Raw genomic sequence first — 21,622 nt, forward strand, 5'->3', positions numbered from 1 at the left:
CATGAAATCCGACCAAGCCTTTCAAGTTTTCGGCCCGTTAGGATGGCCAAATTGATTCATGTTGCTAATTTAATGAATAATTATCTGAGGATACTTCAAACTGAGATTTGTACATACATTATATAAATATTTGGAAGAATTACCTTTTAAATGTATGAGCTTTAGTTTTAGATATTCTTCCACAAGCTTTTACAAGAATTTGACGGATTATAGTCCAATTCCATCTGACAGTTCTGGTGTAGTCTGTCATCAGACCAAACACTTTAAGTTTAGCTTATTTACACTAAAGAAATGTCTCCTAAATGTAATCTTTTTGTCCTTTTTGAGTGCATTTGCAAACCGTAATCTGCCTTTTTATGTTGTCTTAGGAGTAATGGCTTCTTCCTTTCTAAGTGGCCTTGCATTCATACGTTAAAAAATTTGTACCAAAACATCTGAGAGACAAAATCCTTTTCCAGATGGTTGGACATTTACAGGCTGTTTCAATTTGCAAGATTGCTTGACCAGATGAATGAGACACAAATAGTCATCTTGAAATTGGACACAAAGAAGAACCAGATTAGTGGAGGTCCAAAGCTGTTCTTCACCATTCCTTTAGATTTCTTTCTAGAAGCCATTTAAAGAAGAAATATGTTGCATTAAGTTGGATGGACAAATGGCTGGTTGGTTGTTTGTTTGGTTGGTTGGCTGGTTGGATGAATCAAACAGATGCTTTTTGGTTTAGGACGTTCTTTAATCTGAGAACAGTTAAAAACTACATTCTGAACTCTGGTTTGTATCCGATTCACTAGAAGCTACAGAACAATACTACAGATATATGTAGCCCTGTCCCTTAGGTACCTCTTCCTCCACAGCGGGACATACAGATTTGAGCTACATCACCTCCACTGAGGAACTGTCAGAGGTTAACAACTACAGGCGCTATCTAACTCTGAGGACTTCACAACAGACATCTTGCAGGGTAACCATATGAGGTTCCTCTGATGACTCCTCTGTCCTGAATGTCTATTGATCATTAGGTGGAGTACTGAGCAGTCGATGCCATTGGCCATCTTTTTAGTTTAGGCCTCAGTTGGAGATTCATCGTCATCTCCGTAGACCACGCCCTTCAGGTAGGCCCGTTTAAAGTCTTCAAACACCATGTCGTCAGGTTCACTGCAAAGGTCAGAGAGAAATGTGACGGCCACACAACATGAATAAACATAAAGTTTTATTTGTTTTCTCGGATTTTTAAAGTTTGAAGACTGAATTGTCGTGCTCAAGCAGACAATCTTACCTGTCCTTCACTGCAGGTCAGAAGCAGCAGAAAAAGATCGAAAAGAGGACGTGAATATTCATTCTGAGGTAATCAAATGAAAGAACCCTTTACTTTGAAACAATGAGTCCAGGTTGGCTACACCAGTCTGGTAGGCGGAGCTACATACATCTGAGGGTAGGGCTGTATGGGATACTAAGCATTTCAAGTCTTTACCTGGTTCTGATTTTGGATTCATCAGTTTGAAGGGCACCTCCACAGAAACCTCACTGTGAAACACACAGAGCTGTGAGCCTCCACGTCATAGAAGATACACACAAACGGTGTCGAGGCATGTACGTACCTGGACCCCACCGTCCTGTTGGTGAGCAGCAGGAGACGGAGCAAAGACACAGTCAGTTAACATTCATCTACAACTGCAGATGATTTGCTGCTGAATGTCTACAAACATATAAGCAAACTCAAAGCAGAGGTTAACTCACCCGGAGGCTATCATCTTCAGTACCACCTTGTAGGAAATCAGCATCCCCTGGACCTCTTTCAGCACCTCCTGCTTCACACTGAGACAGAGAGACAAAACTCAGAACTCCTCCTTGGTCCTTCAGTACCGCACCTCCAGAGCGAACCGTGACACCTACATGCTGGATGAAGCCAGGTTGGTGTCTTCATGTTTCAGTCGTCCATCCAGAGCGATTCCTCTGCGGTCCTTGTTGTACGCCAGCAGAGGGTACAGAGTGTACTCCTTCTTCAGTGTGGTACCAGAGGGAACCGAATCCCTGGGATGTGGATCAGAACCTCATGAACAATACAGCTCCAACAGATAACCGGTAATTCAGAACGTTCACCAGACACCAGGCACACAAACACTCACTCAGGCTCTTCTTTGGCCACAGATTTCACGTATTTGTCATTGGAGTAGAGCACCACATTGGTCACCTGCTCAACTGAACACAGTCAAGAAGAAACAATGATGAGAAAGTGATAACTTCATATACAGGTATCCACATATACCTGGTACATGTTCAGGAACAACAGCCGTAGTAACGTTCAGAGACACATCCATGACACAATCGTGTTATAGCAGGTTCCCTTGCTCACAAGTTTCCTCTGAGAATCTAATAAAGTCGTGATCATACAGAGATACTGAGTAGAAACTCATTAGTTCAATCACAGGACAGGTGAGTTCAGATGGGTGGAAATAAGGACAGGTGTGTATAGGTAAGCAAAGTTGTATAAATGTGAAGACAAGTGTGCATAAAGGACAAATAGTTACGTAAAGGTACGGGGCAGGTATGTCAAGGTTAGCCTGTCTGTATAAAAGATAGGGCAGGAATATAAAGCTGAACACAGGTGTGTAAAGGTGAGGACTGATTGTGTATAGGTAAAGACAAACTGAATAAAGATGGGAACAAGTGTGTTGGGGTGAGCAAAAGTTTATAAAGGTGGGAACAGGTGTACAATTGGGGAGATACTGTAGGTGTGTGTATTAGTAAGCAAAGTTGCATAAAGTTAAGGGCAGGTGTGTACAGATTAGCCCAGGTTGTGTAAAGCTGAACACAGGTTTGTAAACCTTTGGATGTGGAGGAAGAGAACCTCACCTGACAAACTGATGTCTTTGATGCTCCTGCTGGAGGAGTTGGTGATTTCAACGTTGGCTTTGACTGGCTCACCGTGGTAAAACGTCTGCAGACAAAGAAACAGATAGACAGATTATTGTGTCCACAAACTTTAAAATGTGAAGGATTTCTTCTGGACACCTCATTAGAAAGATGTCCCACTGGTTTGAAAGCCTCTGGAGAAGACACTGAGTTCAACTTCCTTTCTCACAAAATACAAACAAAAATGGAGTATCATCAGATTTCAGTGGTTGGAAGATTTTGCTTTAGTCTTTGGCTAAAGACCACGAGCCATTTCTCCTGCTAACGCTAGATTAGCTTTTGTTTGTTGTTTGTTTTATTTACCCAGAAGGCCCTGCGCTGTAGTCTACTTCCTTATTTTGGAGCTGGTCTGCTTGGCATTCACATATGCATTCGAACTGCACCAGAGTTCACTTCAACTGAACTCAGACTGAGGTTTGTAGGCGGACCAGTGTTTGCTATTTTGCTCTGTATCAGAGTTAGATTATGTATTCATTCATGGGGTCTTCCATGGCTAGCCCTTCTGTTTTGAATGAACTTTAGCCTAGACCATGGATACTTTGTCTCTCATCGACTGATCCCAGAATCGGGTCGACTGACCTCTTTGGGAAGGCTGAGCTTGACATGTAGAGGTTTTTCGGACATCAAGAACTCAAAGGTCATGTCTGCGAATGGAGCCACTTCAGTGTTCTCTGGACTGAACTGGATCTTTCGGATGGTGAGACGAACTGAGCTCCTGCAGAAAAAGATAAGAACCACATGATGCAACACTGATGGAGTGAATCCAGGTCCGGTAAACACACTCACTGTTTATCGATCTTCTCGTCCTGATTCTCCCCACAGAACGCCTTCACCTCGAACTCCACCGCACATTTCTGCCCAGCACAAACACACAATGGGAAAGGTCAAACATCCGGAGGGACAGAGATAGATGGATGAAGATATGGATGATATCAGGGAGAATTTGTTACCTTTCCCACATCATTCGGACCGGGCTGCAGACTAACGGAACACGGCAGGTTGTCTGGAAACTGAAAAGGTTTTATTGCAGATGACCTCGACTGCCAACAACAATTCAGCCGATTGATGTTTGAAAATGTTTCATGATTTAAATGAGGAGAATCCTAATCTTAGCTCTGGGTCAGATGTGATTCTTGGTCTGACTTAAACTCTTGCTGAGACGTCAGACCAGGATAAGATTTCAGTCCCTGACTGATTGGATCTCTGTCTTTTTCACAGCCTTGATCTTCCCTCAGTCCAAAATTTGACTTTTGTCCTAATTTAGACTTCAATACTTGGTCAAACCCAACTTAGGTCTTACAACAGACACCTGTCCTCTGCCTGCTTCAGAGCAATGCCTGGAGTAAGGCCTGACCTTGGGCTGGAAGACCTCAGGCTCCGTGTAGCGTCTGACTTCAACCCTCACCTCGAAGAAGAAAGGGTAGGCGTTGTCTCCTAGTTTGTGCAGAAGCTTCTGCTGGACCCTGGTGTGGGTCAGCTTCTCTTTGTCCTGCAACTCTGGGTAAACCTGCCGGGTCACCACGAACAGGTCCCTCCTGAAGGCCACGCCCATCACATCCATATCCTGTCGACCGTATCGAAACGTGCAGGAGAGCATCACATAAACTGGCAGAGACAAAAAACAACGAGGCTTAATGGAGACCAAGGTTCCCAAATATGATTTCTGAGAAGTGAGAGGATTAAAGCTCACCTTTCTTTCCTTTCAGCTGTGCTGGGTCAATCACAATCACGCCGTCTGTGAGATTAGAAACAGGAGGAGTCCATTTCACACAATGAAATGGTCCACACTGGGCTTATGCAGAAAAGACTCAGCACCAACAACAAACAGTCTTGATCCGTTTGGTGTGGTTCTGTTTAGACCCTTTAGGATTTCTGGGCAAAGTGTTTTCAGTAAAGGACCAAATATCCTTTCTCTTCAGAGAAGAATATTGGTGAGGTCATATTCTCCATCTCTGTTGATGGAAGTTAATTGATTTTTTCCTGCACAGGAACCTTCAGTTCACAAAAAAAACAACTCCCAACTAATCAGGAACATCTAATGGTCAAGTTGGAACTCACCAACTGGATCCACAGAGTCACAGTGATCCACAAAGTCTCTCTTCGCCATGTAGACGGCCACCTGTCCAAAAAAACAGAGGGACACACATCAAGATGGCTGCTTGTTCAAGAAGACTTTACCTACAAATGGATGAATGGGTTTTCTCAGCAGAACTTACCGACTTGTCTCTGGATACCTTCTTGAAGACAACGTGTTTCGGACTCATCCTGACCAACGGGTCTCAAACTGAAACAGAAATATTCAAACAGCCCTGGTGGAGAATCGCCTGCTAGAGTCTTCAGAGAAACAAATCTGTTGAGAAGCAAGATCCACAGAGACTTTACTGTTTACACAGAATCAGGATCCAAAGATATCCTACTCTACAGGAAACGAGGGTCAAGCATCCCATGAGATCTCTGCATCTACAAAGAGTTTACAATCCACAGAGATCCAGGGATCTGCAGCAGGCGCCAAAGTCCAGTCTTCCAGAGATACTATCCTACAAGCTTTAGATGCATTTCTTCTCCAACACGGCTGAACCAAGTGAACCGTTTGTTACCAGGCCTCTGCAGAACTTAATAAGATGCTGATGAAGGAATTGAGCCATTTGATTGAAGTATGTTAAACCAGGGAAGGAGCTAAAACATGCAGGATACCAAAACCTGAGGACTTTAGACAGTAATGTCCTAAAGTCTTCAGAGAACCAAGAGCTACAGAGACTTTACAGTCCGCACAGAATCAGAATTAAAAGATATTCTACAAACTACTCATAACTAGCAGCCAAATATCCCACGATCTACTGAGATCCCAGAATCCCATTAAAGGGATCCAAGGATCCATAGCAGGGGTGTCTATGAGAGCTGCTATGCTGTAACTTTTAACCATATCCCTTCTTTAACACGGCTGAACTGAACGGTCTGTTACCAGGCGTCTGCAGAACTCAATAACATTTGGTTAAAGTGTGCTGGAGGAGGGATGAATGTAAAAGTTTCAGGGTTGTAGCTTTAGAGGATTGGATTTGGGCAGACAGGATACAGAAATACTGAATAAACCAGCCCCTCAACTCCAACCGGAAAAAGATGGAAACTCTGGAACCTGACAGGAAAATAAAGCTTTTTTGTCCAGGTCTTATTTTCCTTCTTAGCCAAACCTGATGTTGAGTTTCCATGGAAACTCTTAAAACGGCTGAACCAATGCCTGGGAACAGAAACTCACCTGAAGCAGCAGCAGCCAAGAAGAGGATGAAGAAACCTGAGACGGAGTCGGCTGGAGATGAAGAAGATTGTTTAGCAGCTGATCACATGTATTTATAATCTCTGCACACAGCGTGGTCAGCATGCTGATCATTACTCTGTAATCCTGCAGCGTCCGTCTGCAGCTCTGTTTACTGCATCCCACGTGCACGCTCACACGTGCACACTGGCTCTGAGGAAACTCCACATGTAAACCACAAACCCGGACCAGTTAAACTGAGCTGTCTTTGGTTTCCACGGCGTCTGGGGAATTTTGTTCTGCTGTAAATGATGAGAGGAACCTCAGAACGAAACCGAACAGATCTCCATCTGCTGAAGTCATTGCAACATTTTTATTATGAAATCGAGGCCCAGAATTTCAGCTTCATTATCGGCTCCATCCCTGTGACTTCCTGCTTTAAAACGAAACGATGCTCTCCAGTTCTCCTCTCTCTGCTGTTTTCCTTCTGTTCTATTTTACTATCTGCAGTTATGTTTGCTGGTTTTTCTGAAAGAGTCGCCATTTTGTTTTTGCTTTGCTTTGGCTTGCCTGCTTAGAAAGATTGGAAGAACATATTTTTAGAAATATTGAATCTCGTCCAGGCATGTAGCCCACCACCATTCTACTAATTTCCATGTTAGAAAACTGGGAAAAAAAAGAATAAAAATGTATGAAAGTAAGAATAGAAGCAAAGAAAATGCAGCTGAGAAAATGGGAAAAGAAAATCTCGGAAAAGATTGAAGGCTGACTTTGCTCTGCCTGTAGCTTATAACAATGCAGGATGAGAAAATGAATTACCTTAACCCCCCAGAAGTCATTGTGACATTCAGGTAAACATTTTTTGCTAAAACTCACCAGGATGCTTTAAACCAGCAAGTCAAGCAGCGACGGTGTAAATGGAAGCAGCTGAAAGTCTCACATTTTTAGCCAGTTTTACTTTTAAAGTAGTTGCTTCAGATTGGATGAGGCCTCCTGCCAGGTGGGGGTAATCTTAATTTTGGCCCCAATATTGCACCATACAGCATCACGAACACCATTTCTAAAAGTCGTGCCGTCTGCATCGTTCATTTTTTATGTTTGGTGAAATAAGGAGGAGTTCCTGAAACTGTCAGGATGACAGAAAGTGATCAGAGGTTCATTCATCAGGATGAAGGTTTGAACTGGAATCAGGAGGGAAAATAATGTGTTTAAAAAGTTGAGATTTTAAGTAATAATGGAAGATTTCTCTGATTTCCAGGAATTATAACCTCAGTAGAGACAAGACTGTAAACCATTAAGATTGCAATAAATGCTTATGGTAAATCTGTTAAATCGGTAATAAATGTAAAAGTTAAATCTGAAATGTTTAATTTGCAATTTCAAAATAAATGTTTTTTTTCTTTCACAAACTTGATGACTAATTTGAAGGTTAGAGATAATTCTCTTTATTTGGAGCCTTAGCTGGTCTGAGCTTCATGTTTCTGCTTCATTCAACCATTAGTATGAGTCCATGTCGGATCAGAACCAGAACCAGTTCCATGAGCTTCCGGTACGATCAGAGCAGGATCATGTTTATAACATGTCGACATACGTGATCAGGACGAGTCTGTGCTGAGCTGATCAGCTGAGACAGAGTCAGCAGTCTGAGTGCTGACAGCAGCTAAACTCAGACACACACACACACACACACACACCCACACACACACACCTTCAGCTCTTATCTGGACTGAACCAAAGCAGAACCATTCGCCTCTCTAGAACCGGGCTTCAGGACATTATGTGAAAGATGCTACAGATCTACAGAGCTAGATGTGGCCAAAATGGCATTATGATGCATTCAAGGACAACCTGTAAACTCTATAATCAATGTTGAAATAAAACTAAAATGTGACAATATGATGGAAGATGGTCATGATTCATTTTCATGATTACATCTGAGAAATGATTGGCACCCTGCTCCAACTCCACCATCGTCCATACTTTATATTTCAAATGAATATTTTATAAAACTATATTAATGAAACCGATGCGACTTTTTAAGCACAAAAATATAATTAAGTATCTCAGGTCAAGCGGAGTCTCCCTCAAAGAATAGATTTTATCTCAATGGACGTCCTGGTAAAATGAAGTTATAATAATAAAATAAGCAGTTTGCTAGTTTAGTGAAGCTCTATCAGCATCGCAGCGAGTCCAAGCATAGATCCTAACAACAGGAAGGCTGATTAAAGTTCTGGAACAGCCAGGTCGGACTCCAGAACCAGGTTGGACAGAACATCTGGTCACCAGGAGCAGCTGGTGGACGACAGCAGTCAGACATGTGGAGAACGTCAGAGATCACAGGAATAGTTTAGGAGTGAACCCTCTTTCTGCAGACAACAGCTTTGTTTCTGAGTGGCACTGTGATGTGAACGATTCATCATGACCTCAAGAAGTTTAACCTTTTTAAAAACCCACCGCAGTTTAAATGCAGTTTTAGATTAACTTCATCGTAGCTTCGACTCTATTGGACTCATTTTGCTCTGAAAGCTTCAGCGAACGGTTGGTTTATTCACAGCAACATGACAATGAAGACTCAGATTTCTCACTATAAAGGATCAAACTGAATCCACTACAGAGATTCTGATGTTAGAGTCGTGTTCATGTTCTGACCCGACCGCGGTTCTGCAGTTTGAACTTACAGTCCGGCGGCTCCTTATGCCACCGATCTCAGAAATGTTCAGTGGAAAGTTTTGAGTTGTTTGTAATCATAATTTAAAACAAAAATAGTGATGAGAAAATGTGTTATTCATTTAGCTGTTGAATAATTCTGCACATATATTTTATTAATAAAGCCAAAACTACACTTCTGCCGTCTGAAACATTGATGAGAACCGAGGACAGCAGGAATCTCCTCCATCTCAGCTTCCATTTATCTTCATTTTTCACAAAAACTCCAACGTGTTGAAAATAACTGAAACCATACAGAGGCTTCATGACTTTTCAACCAACCAATCAGAAGCCCACCCAGTATGGCGGCCATGCAGTGAGGCTCCCAGAGCCGGCGCCGGGTTCCTGGACCGTCAATCCGACCCGTCGGGATCCAGCAGAAGACCTGAGGATTGGTCTACTGTGTGAGAATCAGAACAACTTGAGCAGTGAGCGCCAGAGCCTGAAAACCTTAAGGTTTGTGTCTGCAGAGCTAAAGCAGTGAGCTGGAAACACCGTTTATTTTTCCCAGTGGTCAGTGAACGCAGCGTGAGCGGCTCGTTTTCAGGCGGTTCGGGTTTAATGTCTCCCAGCCAACTGAAAACATGAACAGAAACAAGCGGAAAAACTACAGACCGATTAGTGTTTATGGATCTGAAAACTGATCAGGCCGTTTCCATGGTAACATGTCAGCGGCTGCTTCTGAAGGAACCGGCAGCTTTCCCAGTATCGCTCCGGGAACGCTCAGAGGCACTTCTGCAGCGGTGTGTGTGTGTGTGTGTGTATCAAACAGACCAACATTCACTCTCAGAGTCTTTAATCTTCATCTGTTTAGTGCGAAAAACTTCCTGTTTCAAACCAATCCGTCTCCTCCTCTTCCTCAGCCTTCATCAGCTGTCCATTCAACCGTCAACCAGCAGGTGGCGCTGAGAGCCAGCTCCTCTTCTTCTTCTGTCACAGTTAAAATGACTGAGCATTAAAAGCTCCTCAGCAGCTTCATCAGGAGTCCAGCAGCGTGTTGGCTCCGCCCCCTTCCTGGGCTCCGGCCAATCACATGTCAGACCACAGGATGGCTCTGCTGCCCTTCTCCACGCTGGCGACGTACGTTCCCGACGGCGACCAGGACACAGAGTTGATGGCCGAGCTGCGGGGCGATGACATCATCACCGTGAACAACAGGTGGTCTGATCCAGCAGAACCGGGTCCGGTCCAGTTCTTACCTGTGGTTTCGGTCCAGAGTCCGGTCCAGTTTCCCCGTCAGGACGTTCCAGACGTAGAGAGCGCCATCTGCTGACCCGCCGGCCACGTAGCTGCCATCAGGACTGACCAGAGAGAACCGGACAGGTTAACAGCGGTTCTGTTCGTTTATAAGAACCGTTCTGACGTTCAGCTCACCTGAAGGTGACTCTGGTCCAGTCGGCTCCACATTTGAACCCCTGAGCACTGAACACACACAGAGTCCACATCATGATGACTATGACAACAGCTGTGATGACGAGCAACTAAACTCCAAATCAAACGTCTAAACTGGTCATTAACGGCGCCATCTGTAAGTTTCTGACGTTTTCACTCACGTTTGTTTGATTCTGTAATATTTGGCCCAAACCAGTGTGAGGAGCTGAAGTTTCCCATCGAATTCAAAGCTACAGATGAAAACATCCCCGGATCTTTGTTGGTTTCTCACCTGAAGGTCTGCCGGATGGCGTTGCTGCGCAGGTCGATGATCTTCAGCATGTCGTCTCTGGAGCAGGTCAGCAGCTCGCTGCGGTCGTGGTTCAGGTCCAGAGACGTCACCCGGCCCAGCAGCTCCATCTCCCGCACGATGCTCTCCGCCCTGACGGCGCGGCGTAAGTCAGAGCACAGGTCACAGGGTCAGGCTGGTTCAGCCAATCAGAAGCCCAGCAGCTCATCACATGATCACCTCTGATCAGAACCCACCTGATGTCCCAGAACCGGACCTTCTTATCGAAGTGTCCGCTCATGACGCACTGCTCCGTGCAAACGATGTCGTTACAGCTGGAGCCGGCGAAAACCGTCTTCATACCTGACAGGTGAGAACAGGAGGGGACAGGTGAGGGGACAGGTGGAGACAAGTGGAGACAGGTGGGCGGACAGGTGTGACCAATGACGTACAGACTTTGCTGCGCAGGTCCCACAGTTTGAGCGTTCGGTCGTAGCTCCCAGACACGATGCGGGCGTTGTCCAATAGGAATCGAGCAGACAGAACCTTCCCGCTGTGACCCGTCAAGGTGTGCTGGAGGACAGGTAGAGGTCAGAGAGGTGAGGACAGCTTAACACACACACCTGCTGCACACTGACTCCTCCCTCTGTTGAGTGGACCTCGTTAGCGATGATGATTTAGACCAATCAGGACTCACCCTCAGTCTGTAGTCGTCCATAGTCCAGATTCGACTGGCAAAGTCATTGGACGCAGCGAGCAGGTAGGAACCCTGATAAAAACAAAGAAAACAGGTAAGCAAGAGCAGGAAACCAAGGTAACCATGGCGACAGGGACCAGCAGAAACAGACTTACAGAGCTGTCGAACTCGATGCTGGTGATTCCTGCGTTGCTGCCGGTCAGAGCTCCTTTAGCCTCACAGCGACCTGAACACACACAGTAACGCTGCGCTGTGATTGGTCGACAGTAAAACAGGTTTTGGTTGGTTGACTGTCAGTCAACATATAACCCAGACTTTGCTCATTTGATGAGCATGTGTTGGGGATGTCTCTGCTTGGACCGTGAACATTACTGTAGCCGCAATGTGAAGCTCCTGATTCGCTGCGCCAGCATTAGCAGAGCTGATGAATGAGAGCGACGGCGCCACCAACGGTTGTGGAGGATTGTTGTGGCCAAAGAAACCTGTACTGGTCCAAATCCTCTGGGGAAAACATTTGTTTTTCTCACAAATGTTTTTCTAATGCACTAATAGCAGAGCTAATTCTTCAGTTAGCACTTTAGCTAACTTTAGAAAATGTTTAAACTCTATAGCGCTAATTTACCTGGTTGCTTTGTAAACTTGTTGGTTTAGCGGATTAGCATTATTAGCTTATGCTAAATTTCATATTGGTTTAATGTTAACTCCCAATAAATCCCATGTTGGTTTAGTGTTTTAGCATTAGCAGAGCTGATGTTTAGTTAGTTATTTAGGGTTAGAGCAGGAGACGGTTTTGCCACCTCTGGTTTTTGTGTTTGACAGAAAGAGTCCTATTTTTTCTCACCAAGTTCTAGACATGTAATAAAAAGACACCATCTACAGTCTCCGTCAGCTGCCTACGCCCCTGATTACTCTTTGGTAAAGTAATCTGATTACAGTGGTAATGAAGGTCTCAGCTTGAAAACTTGAGATCAGCTCCCTCTTCCTCCTCTTCCTCCTGATGCTCCTTCCTGATTGGTCATGTTGGATCAACATCACAGAGAGGCTGCAGGTTCTCAGCTCAGCCTCTCAGTGATGTCACATCCTGTGTGATGTCACATCCGGTGTGTCAGCAGCTGCTGGGCCCATGGCTGCATGACTGGAGCATGATGGGAGCAGAGAGCGAGCTGCTGGGAGCCGGAGGCAGCAGAGGATTGTGGGAATCAGACCTTTTACAGCTCATCACTGACCTTCAGCTGGTGGGCGGGGCTTAACGTTGAGGAGTTACCGTGTGAAGCTCACCTGAGACCACCTCCCACAGCTTCACCCTGCGGTCCATCCCACCGGTTGCTAGGAGACGGGAGCCGGGGCTGAACCGGACGGTGTTCACCTCTCCGTCGTGAGCTTCCTGTGGAGCAGAAACAGTTTTTCCTGTTTGTAGAAAAAAAACAACCCACAAAACTTCAAAAACTAGAAAACTGCTTCAGAAGAAGAATTTCCCATTTATTCTCCACCAAAAAACGGCCCTGAAGAGCCGCCATCAACCATCCCCACGGTAAATCTGGGACGTTTTGACTCAACAGAATTATTACTCAACATATCAGTGATGTTACTCTGACTGGTCAGGATGTTAATTCAAGATATCTAACATAGAGAAGCTATCTCTAATTCTTTAGGAGACATCGTAAAACAAACGTACACTAGTCATTATTTACTTTCATCTAACTGTAATGTAATTTCACTAGTTGTATCTTATACCTCCATTTAAAAATAGACATACTGAATTGGAATTATGACGACTCAAAACAAAACGTGAGATTCTCAAATTTACTTTATGACTAGTGATAATTTAACAGTTGATATAAATATTCCAGATAGTCAGTAATTTATTGTAAATATCTTGAACTAAAGCTTCGGTAAATCTGAGGCCAGGATGTGATTAGATATCTTAGCCAACTGAAAAGTGTCCAGTCATGAACTAATTAAAAATATCTGAATGCAAGTGTGGTGAAGACGATTTTATGTAAAAACAGCTTGCCATAGAGGACAGACCCGCACACACAGCCTTGGGGTGCACCAGTAGGGACAGTTGGACTGTTGATGAGGACTTGATGTTTTTTTATGTTTGGTTTTTGTTGCCTCAGTGACCGTCAGGTTGATCAGAACCAGAACTTCCAGTGGGGAAGTCTGGCCGTCTGATTGGTTCCTGACGGCGCCGGAAGAAACTCACAAAGACGTGCAGCGCCGTGGTCGGCACCCGGACCTCCGCACAGCCTCCCGACGGCGTCTCGCTGGTTTCTGGAGACGTGCCGAAGGAGTTCGCCGACCGACGCCTGCTGAGGAGGAGAAGCGCAGCGTCATCAACTGAGCATGCTCAGACGAGCTGGAGCTACGCTGACCGGTACCTACCCAAAGATGTTGGAGATGGAGTCCAGGAGCCCACCCTGAGGCTGCTGGGACGTTTTCCTGCTGCACACAAACAGAACCAGAACCGTCAACCAGGAGCCGCCATGTTTGTTTACCCATCAGGTTTACGATTCGCCACCAGGGGCACCGACTCATGTTTCCGCTGGTGGATGCTCACTAGCTAGTCGACCAAAGGCGCTAATGTTCAGACGATCACTTCATAATAATAATAACCATAATAAATCTGAAATCATGAAACCGTAACGGACTAAATGTTCGATTCATGTAGGAAATGTCTGCGTGATTTTTGGTGTTGATGTTCCTGAATGTAAACTCTGCTTTGTTGGAGCTGGTTGCCACGGCAACGAGTCTGCGTGTGGAGCGTAACAAAAACAACGAATTTTAGTGGTTTTGATTTGTTCTTCATCTGTTTATTTATTTTCTCTTTGCTGTGTCGCACTGCAGCCGCCGACATTTCCAAAAGTTCAATATAAAAATAAAACCTGGACCAATTTTCTTATTTGTTCGTAGATCATCGCAATGTTCATAATATTTCATCAAGTATTTAATAAACGTCTTCTACAGTTTACAATAATTAATTTGTTCAGTATAAAAAACAACAACATTCGGTTAGATATCTTTTGATAGAACTGACCAAACTTTATAGATTTATATCTAGGATTAAGACATATTTACATATCAAAACATTAGCAGTTTTCTTAACATTAATTTAATCCACATTTTACAGAAATCAGACAAGAAATAATGGCGCTATGAACATTTTTGTAGCAGATTCCTGCTGACCATTACAGTCTGGTTTAGTGGATACGACTCGATGCACAGTAAAGGCGCCTGCAGTGGCTAGCTACAGCGGCTAACAGGTGCTAACAGGTGGCCCTATGCGGTAATGTTTGTGACGCGTCGTGGCACACATGGGTGCTGGAGAATCCTTGGATCTCACCTCAGCGTCCTGCCGATTGGTCGGTTTGGTGACGTTTCTCCGGCTCCCTTCCCTCCGTCCTCAGCCAGCACCTCGATGTCGTCGTCCCTGTGGAGGAAACAGACCCGGGTTCATCACCAGAACCTTACCTGGACCGGATCCGGGTCTACTCAGACAGGAAGTGGAGGTCACTGACTGTTCGATGGGCAGCGGCTCCTTGGCAGCGTCCGCCAGGTCCTTCTGCAGTTTGGCCTGTCTGCGCCTGGAACACAAACAGCCGCCGTCACATCAGCGCTCAGAGGCCCCGCCCCTCCGCCCGCTGATGCCCCGCCCACCTGGTGTCCTTCTCGTTCTCGGCGTTGAGCCGGTTGGCCTCCAGAGCCTTCTCGGCCATCCAGCGGGACACCAGCTCCTGGTTGTCCTCCGACGTCTTCCTCAGCTTCTCCTCCAGGGCAGAGAAGGTGATCTGCAGCGCGTCGTACTCGTCCTTCAGCGTCTGATTGGCCATTTCCAGCTCCTGCACAGAAACAGGAAGTTACCGTGGTCACATGGTCGGGTGGTGAAGTCATAACGCCGTCGGTCTCAGTGAAGAAGGTCTCAGCTTGAAAACTTGAGATCAGCTCCCTCTTCCTCCTCTTCCTCCTGATGCTCCTTCCTGATTGGTCATGTTGGATCAACATCACAGGAGGCTGCAGGTTCTCAGCTCAGCCTCTCAGTGATGTCACATCCTGTGTGATGTCACATCCTGTGTGTCAGCAGCTGCTGGGCCCATGGCTGCATGACTGGAGCATGATGGGAGCAGAGAGCGAGCTGCTGGGAGCCGGAGGCAGCAGAGGATTGTGGGAATCAGACCTTTTACAGCTCATCACTGACCTTCAGCTGGTGGGCGGGGCTTATTTTGAAATTTGGGCTTTTATTTTGTAACCGCTTCCTTCACATAATCGCAGCTTCTGGAGATGAAACTTCTCATCTGTACCCACACGAGGAAGATACAAACCAATGCCACGTAAGGTGTTGTTTTTACAACTTGGAGCAGCTGATTAGCATCTCGGAAGCACAAATAATATCTGACCTTTGACCCCAAATCCCAGAGGAGTTGAAAAGGAGGCTTCATGGATGAAGAGCAGAGAGAGGAGGAGGTTTCCGCCGCCAGCAGGAGCTAACGACAGGGCCGGCCCAAGGCATAAGCAAACCAAGCAGCCGCTTAGGGCCCCAACTCCGCTAAGGGGCCCCTCAGTGGAGCTGATTTTGTTTTTAATAATAATTTCTGTCATTATATCAAAAACACATTATTTCACTATGAAATGATTTGTTTTTACAATAATATATATTTGATAATGTATGTAGAAATTATTATTTTATGGATAAAAAGAAAAAAAAATGTAATTGCTCTTGGGGGGCCCTGGTGGCCGCGGTAGGTACCGCACGCTTCATGTGCGTAATGAGCTGCTGTGCAGAGAATCCAAACGTCTAAAGAAGTTAAGTAAGCAAAACTATGTCTCAAAAAGGACTTATCCTTCAGGGAGGGAGGGAAAAAAGAGGAAGAATAGAAAAAAAGCCAAGATAAAGGTTTGTTTTAATGAGCTTTGGTAATGTAATGTAATGTAAAAGATTTGTAAAGCTGCTAGTAGAATATTTGCTTGATAGCGACCTGGACCGGTCCAGTTCAACAGCCAAGCATTTATGCTGCGTCTTTGTGTGAAACTGAGTTTAAACTTTAAATGAGTTGATTCTCATGGTGACTCTGGATATTTCTGAGGTATTTTTATCTTCAAACCGTGTTTGATAATAATAATTAAAACTTCTCAATGTTCGACATCGTCTATTAAAATGTTTTTACGTCAGGCTACATGATGAGCTGCTCTAAGCTGTAGTTGGGATTTGTTGTTTGCTGCTGAGCAAAATCATTTAGTGGCTAAAAACATTATTTTTACATCAACTAATAAGTTATGTGAAACTTCTGTTAAAATCATTTGCAGTACCGGTACCGGTCCACATTCTCAGGGCAGAAAGACTCACCTGGTATAAATTACATTTTTAGCTATATAAGAAAGTCGCTGAGTTGGTAACAGTGGGGTGAATATTGGGCTGTAATCAGCCTCTAGTTGTTAGCAGAACTACAGGGCCCCAAAACCACATTTCGCTTAGGGGCCCTGGCTAACGCCAATAGCAGGAGCTAACGAAATCAAAACTAAGTGAAGGAATGTTTATGAATGTTTAAAGTGACAATGAAGCACCTTTAAGTCTTTGTGAGTCACCATCCTAATAAATTGTTTTGATCCAGAGGCTTACAGTAAGCAGCTTCAGCTAGAGCTACGCTCTCCTTTCAGGTTAGCATTTCCAGCAGCAGCATCACTAACACCAGGTTTTTCCTCTTCCTCCATTTGGCCTCATTTTCATTTCACATTTAAAAGCTGACTGTTACTCATTGATCAAAATTACTGTTTGGGCTAAACAGAGCTAGCACTGTAGCACCTAGCATACATCATCTACCCAGGATGCATTGCAGAGTGGATAGATAAATTTGATCTAAAACCTGAACAGCCTACAGTATTTTTACATCTGAAATAAATATTTATTAAATTAAATTTATTGCTACAGGTAATTGTGGATCCTTTTAAAGGGGAGGGGCAAAAAAGATGGATTAGCAGTGCTAGCTAACATCATCCAGGAAGTGTTGATGTGGAATATCATCACTGCTGATTTGTTGCAAAACTGACTGCTACTGGAGATTCTTTATCAACAGATTAATTATCTTCATGGAGTCGTACCTGCAGGTTGCTCCTCAGATCCCGACAGTCTCCCTCCAGGCTGGCGATCTGCTGCTGGTATTCCAACATCCTGGAAGGGGAGAACCAATCAGCTGCTGCAGGTGATCAGACTCATCAGGTGTGTGTGTTTGTGTGTGTGAGAGACGGACCTGGCCTCGTTGCTCTGGATCTCTCGATCCTTCTGCTGGATTTGGTTGTTGAGTTCGATCACAGTCTGAGCCAGCTGCAGGAGACAGGAAGGTTACTGACTCCGCCCACTTTCAGAAGCACTTCCTGTTTTAAACACCCGACCCGCGAGCGTCCAGCTACAGGTGTGTCCTGAAGGGACAGACTGGTTCCGCCCAGCAGGGCCTCTGCTACAGGCGCAGCAGAAAGGAGAACAGATGTGTGAGGGAACGTGAGAACCTGAACTGGTTTCCAGTGACGGCTTCACAGGAAGTAAACTGGAGCAGAGAGCCGCAGCGCCTGCAGCAGCCTGAGGGGAGCGCTGTCTCCAACAGAGACCCTGATGGACCAGAAACACCTGCAGAGGAGCAGGAACGCCCCACGCTCCTGAATGCCACGCGGACGCTCGGGGGAGGACAGGCGACATCACTTCCTGTGACTCACCTCGCCCCGTTTCTTGTGCAGCTCGGTCAGCTCCTCCTGGTGGCGAATTCTCATCTGGGACATTTCCTGGTGCAGGGAGTCGCTGCGGGATGAGTCAAGGGAGCTGGACAGGGACGGGGGACAGAGACAGAGAGGAAACAAGGGGACAGAGGATGAGGACAAACAAGAAATGATGGCGACAAAAGAAAAACAGGAAACAGAAACAACATTAAGAGGACCGGATGTCTCAGCTCCAGGGTGTCTCACCTGGCCTCATGTCCTCTCTGGACGTCATACTTCTCTGTCTGGTATCTCTCAGTGAGGACGGCCTGCAGGTCAGACTTCTCCAAGAGACGATTGTCTGAAAGACAAACAGCTTTAACCCCTCACTCAGTCCTCAGAGTGGGACACAGTGTGTCCTCAGAGCATCCTAACTCACACTGCTGGACGATCTCCTCGAAGGTGTGTCTCTGAACTCTGTCCCTGAGCTTCAGCTGGTCTGAGATGTGTCTCTTCCAGTCGGCCCGCCGCTCCGCCATCACCACCTGGAAGAGCAGCAGCAGTCAGTGGGACACAGAGACACACTGGGACAGACAGAAGGACGAGCAGCATCTCAGACAGCTCTGTTTTAATCAGAACCAGAACCCGGTTCTGATCCATTTAAACCTGCAGTAGAAACCAGTTTCTCTCCTGAGGACAGAGTGAGCCCTCTGTCCACACATCCACCTCTCTGCTCATGAATCAGCTGTTTCATCCCTGATGCAATCAGGTTACCATGACTACATAATCAGATAGGTTAATTATCCTGAACTGGACCAGGATTTAACTAGATAACCGCGGTCCGGATGACAAACCTGCTCCAGAGCTGATTATTGATCAGATAAATAAGATAAGATAAATCTTTACTGTCATTGTCACAAGGACAACAAAATTCAAAAGGTGCCATCAGTCGGTGCACATGCCCAAAAACAAAAAATAACTGTCTTACAATTCACACACAACGCAAGAATCAACAAACAACTGGCAAAAAAAAGTAAGAACAGCCACATTCTCACATCCATCATTTATGATGATTAATGGTTGTTTTTGATTGCATTTAGTTCTGTTATTGCTATCGGGTAGAAACTGTCTCTGAGACGGTTGGTTCTGGTTCTGGTTGCTCTGTATCTTCTGCCTGAAGGCAGCAGTGTGAACAGAGAAGGTCCGGGGTGAGAAGTGTCCTTTGTGATGTTGCGCTTTTCTCAGACAGCGGTCGCTGTGCAGGTCCTCCAGTGAGGGGAGAGGGCAGCCTCAGTTATCCAAACACAAATTGATTCCGTTTAGATCAACGTTCCTGAGTGAAAACTACGGAGGCCGAGAGGTTCTGTTCTCATTAAAAGAGTCACATAAACATGTTTACAACGGAAGGAACACGTGTTAATCAGGTGGAGCTCAACTGACCAGCGGAAACCAAAACAGAACCGGAACCAGTAGCAGGTTACCTGTAATCAGCGTCTAACGCGCTGGTGGTAGTCAGGTGGGCCGAACCGGTTTGTTCCGGTCAGATAGAAACAACAGCAGCTCGGTTCGGACCTGATTTCCGATAGAGTCCCAGTTAAATCAAAGTCAATTCTGGGTGAATCACAGTGACTCAACACGTTAGCATCTTGCTAGCTACTGAGCTCCGCGCGCTCCGAAGGGAACAACTGTGACACTCACGGCGTGCACGCGCGTCCTGGCGCGAGGCGGTGGTCCCTGTGATCTCCCCGGTCACGTCACTGCGGTCCGATCACGGTACTAGTCGTTTAACGTTTATTTCCCGAACCAAAACCAAAACCAACAGCTGCCGCTGCTGCGCCATTTTGGCTCCGATCGAGACTTCCGGGAGAGGCGCGGCGTGATGACGTCAGAGAGCGTCAAGCAGACCGAGTTCCTCTTCCCGAATTTTTGCAATCCAAATCCTTAAATAGGCATTTTTAGGCTTTAAAATTTCTTGATATAAAACGTCATAGCGTATCCGCGTGACTTCTCCTATTAGGTTTTATTTTAGACAAATTACATTTATGGATATAATATTTGCCAAATAGAATAAAGTTTTTGACAATTTTTTAAATTGTAAAATATATATAGTGCAACTTAATTTTAATGCCACAATACAGTTAAAGTGTTGAATTTTAGTCCAGAAATGTTTAGCACAAATACATTCATAGAAAAGATGTGAAAATGTTTTGAATGCATTTGTTTTTCAAATGAAGGATTTATTCGTATAAACAAAGCAAGCGTGATAAAGCCTGTCTGTGAAAATTAAAGAACTGAAAAGAAACTTTGTTGACATCAAAATCACATAAAAGAATACATTACATTTCTCCAACTTCTTTAGCAATAGGGTTTTGGTATCCATAATCTATGTTTGTCTCTGATTAAATATTTGATCCAGTGCGGGTTGAATATTGCGCTGTTTTAGACGTATTGAAAACATATTTAAACCCCCTTGATTATAAGAATTTAGAATAGATTTATTCAGTTTTATTTAGTTTCTGCACGACCAGTCCGAGTGACTGCAAAGCCAGAGGTCCTTTCTACCTCAAGTCATCCTCTTTACTGCCATCTGGTGGCAACTTTAGGGTACTACAGTACAAAAAGAGTAAAAGTGGAGCCCACAGTCGGTCCTGGAGGCCCGGCATCCTGCACGTTTTAGTTCTCTCCCTGGTGGTACCAACAACCTATTCAGCATGTCAATGTTCTGCTTAGGCCTTCTAACGAGCCATCATTTGATCCAGGTGCGTTAAACCAGGGAGAGACTAAAACATGCAGGATGCCGGGCCTCCAGGACCCACTTTATTATATTCCTTTATTTAACCAGGTAAACCCCGTTGAGATATAGATCTCATTTTCAAGAGGGACATGGGCAAAAAATTTGCACTACATAGCAACCTGGTTACAAAATAAAAACAAAACTGTGCCCAGCACCCCTGGCTAAAACAAAAAGATAGAAATCATAATTTGCCCAAATTATCAGTCTTATCAATTATTTGATAAAAAAAAAAAAAACTCGTACAAGTCTACATCAGTATGATCTGTTTGTACTAAAGTCGTTTGGTTCTTTGTGTATCTGTTCTCTATCTGAAAAACAATTGCACTGTAACGATATGAAAGGTCTGGATTTTTCTTTTCATCCAGTAGGGAAAGAAATACTGTAAGTTTATTTCCCTGTGTAGCAATCACAGTCTTGTTGACAATATCTGAAGAGCAGAGAGTATGCAAACTTCAATGGTCCTAAAATAAGACCATAGAAGTTTGGTGTTCCATAGGCATAGAACACCAAACCGGACTCACAAGAATGGGATCAGTAAGTTTTTGTAGATAAGATTAATCTGTCTGATAAATATGCAGACAAGCAGAGGAAAAACCTGTTGTACCAACTCCTCAACCTACTTAGCAGGGTTGGCTGGTCAGCAGTGAGATAATACAGGACACAAACCTCCATGAAAACAGTTGAGCCTTTAAGAAAAGCTGTTTCAGTTGAATAGGATTAACAAAGCCGTGACTGAAACGGGTCCAGAATAGATCAAGAGCAGCAGCCAACTGCTTGACCATGACCTTCTTTAAAGTCAATGTTACCTGTGTTAATCATCTTCCTAACTCCTGTAATTCACCCTAACACACCATTATTGTTTTTCTGGACCAAACAGTGACGGGTTGTGACCCAATCTTTACTTATTGCTTATGACTGACT

The 21,622-nt window shown here is 44.8% G+C and overlaps 2 protein-coding genes and 2 non-coding genes across 7 annotated transcripts; all 4 read right to left on the reverse strand.

Annotated features, from left to right (window-relative positions):
- Positions 1-712: 712 nt before the first annotated feature.
- LOC102217473 (S-arrestin-like) lies at positions 713-6,757 on the reverse strand. The gene is made up of 17 exons (XM_005813616.3): positions 6,302-6,757; positions 6,167-6,217; positions 5,130-5,263; positions 4,972-5,032; positions 4,604-4,648; positions 4,319-4,518; positions 3,864-3,923; positions 3,700-3,767; positions 3,493-3,628; positions 2,854-2,938; positions 2,127-2,199; positions 1,894-2,031; positions 1,738-1,815; positions 1,599-1,613; positions 1,472-1,524; positions 1,277-1,286; positions 713-1,155 (listed from the first exon to the last, which is right to left on the reverse strand). Exons 3-17 carry the CDS (start codon positions 5,175-5,177, stop codon positions 1,062-1,064), a joined length of 1,164 nt encoding a protein of 387 aa, XP_005813673.1. The 5' UTR covers positions 5,178-5,263; positions 6,167-6,217; positions 6,302-6,757; the 3' UTR covers positions 713-1,061.
- A 1,937-nt stretch (positions 6,758-8,694) lies between these two features.
- atg16l1 (autophagy related 16 like 1) lies at positions 8,695-19,788 on the reverse strand. 4 transcript variants are annotated; one of them, XM_023351538.1, is made up of 20 exons: positions 19,606-19,788; positions 18,347-18,452; positions 18,175-18,268; positions 17,929-18,031; positions 17,469-17,542; positions 17,320-17,389; positions 14,884-15,065; positions 14,745-14,810; positions 14,570-14,656; positions 13,612-13,668; positions 13,433-13,535; positions 12,505-12,610; positions 11,382-11,452; positions 11,227-11,298; positions 10,982-11,102; positions 10,787-10,892; positions 10,533-10,682; positions 10,244-10,291; positions 10,069-10,170; positions 8,695-9,992 (listed from the first exon to the last, which is right to left on the reverse strand). In XM_023351538.1, the coding sequence occupies exons 2-20, from the start codon at positions 18,444-18,446 to the stop codon at positions 9,899-9,901; spliced, it is 1,806 nt and encodes a 601-aa protein (XP_023207306.1). In that variant the 5' UTR covers positions 18,447-18,452; positions 19,606-19,788; the 3' UTR covers positions 8,695-9,898. The 4 variants fall into 4 exon arrangements, with proteins under 4 accessions (XP_023207306.1, XP_023207305.1, XP_005813675.1 ...); XM_023351537.1 differs by having other exon boundaries at positions 13,433-13,538; XM_005813618.3 differs by having other exon boundaries at positions 13,612-13,671.
- Positions 12,172-12,453, reverse strand: LOC111612110. The gene has a single exon (XR_002754413.1).
- LOC111612109 lies at positions 15,142-15,422 on the reverse strand. Its single transcript, XR_002754412.1, has one exon.
- Positions 19,789-21,622: the final 1,834 nt, after the last annotated feature.

The sequence above is a fragment of the Xiphophorus maculatus genome, chromosome 18, assembly GCF_002775205.1.
Source record: "Xiphophorus maculatus strain JP 163 A chromosome 18, X_maculatus-5.0-male, whole genome shotgun sequence".
Classification (NCBI taxonomy): domain Eukaryota; kingdom Metazoa; phylum Chordata; class Actinopteri; order Cyprinodontiformes; family Poeciliidae; genus Xiphophorus; species Xiphophorus maculatus.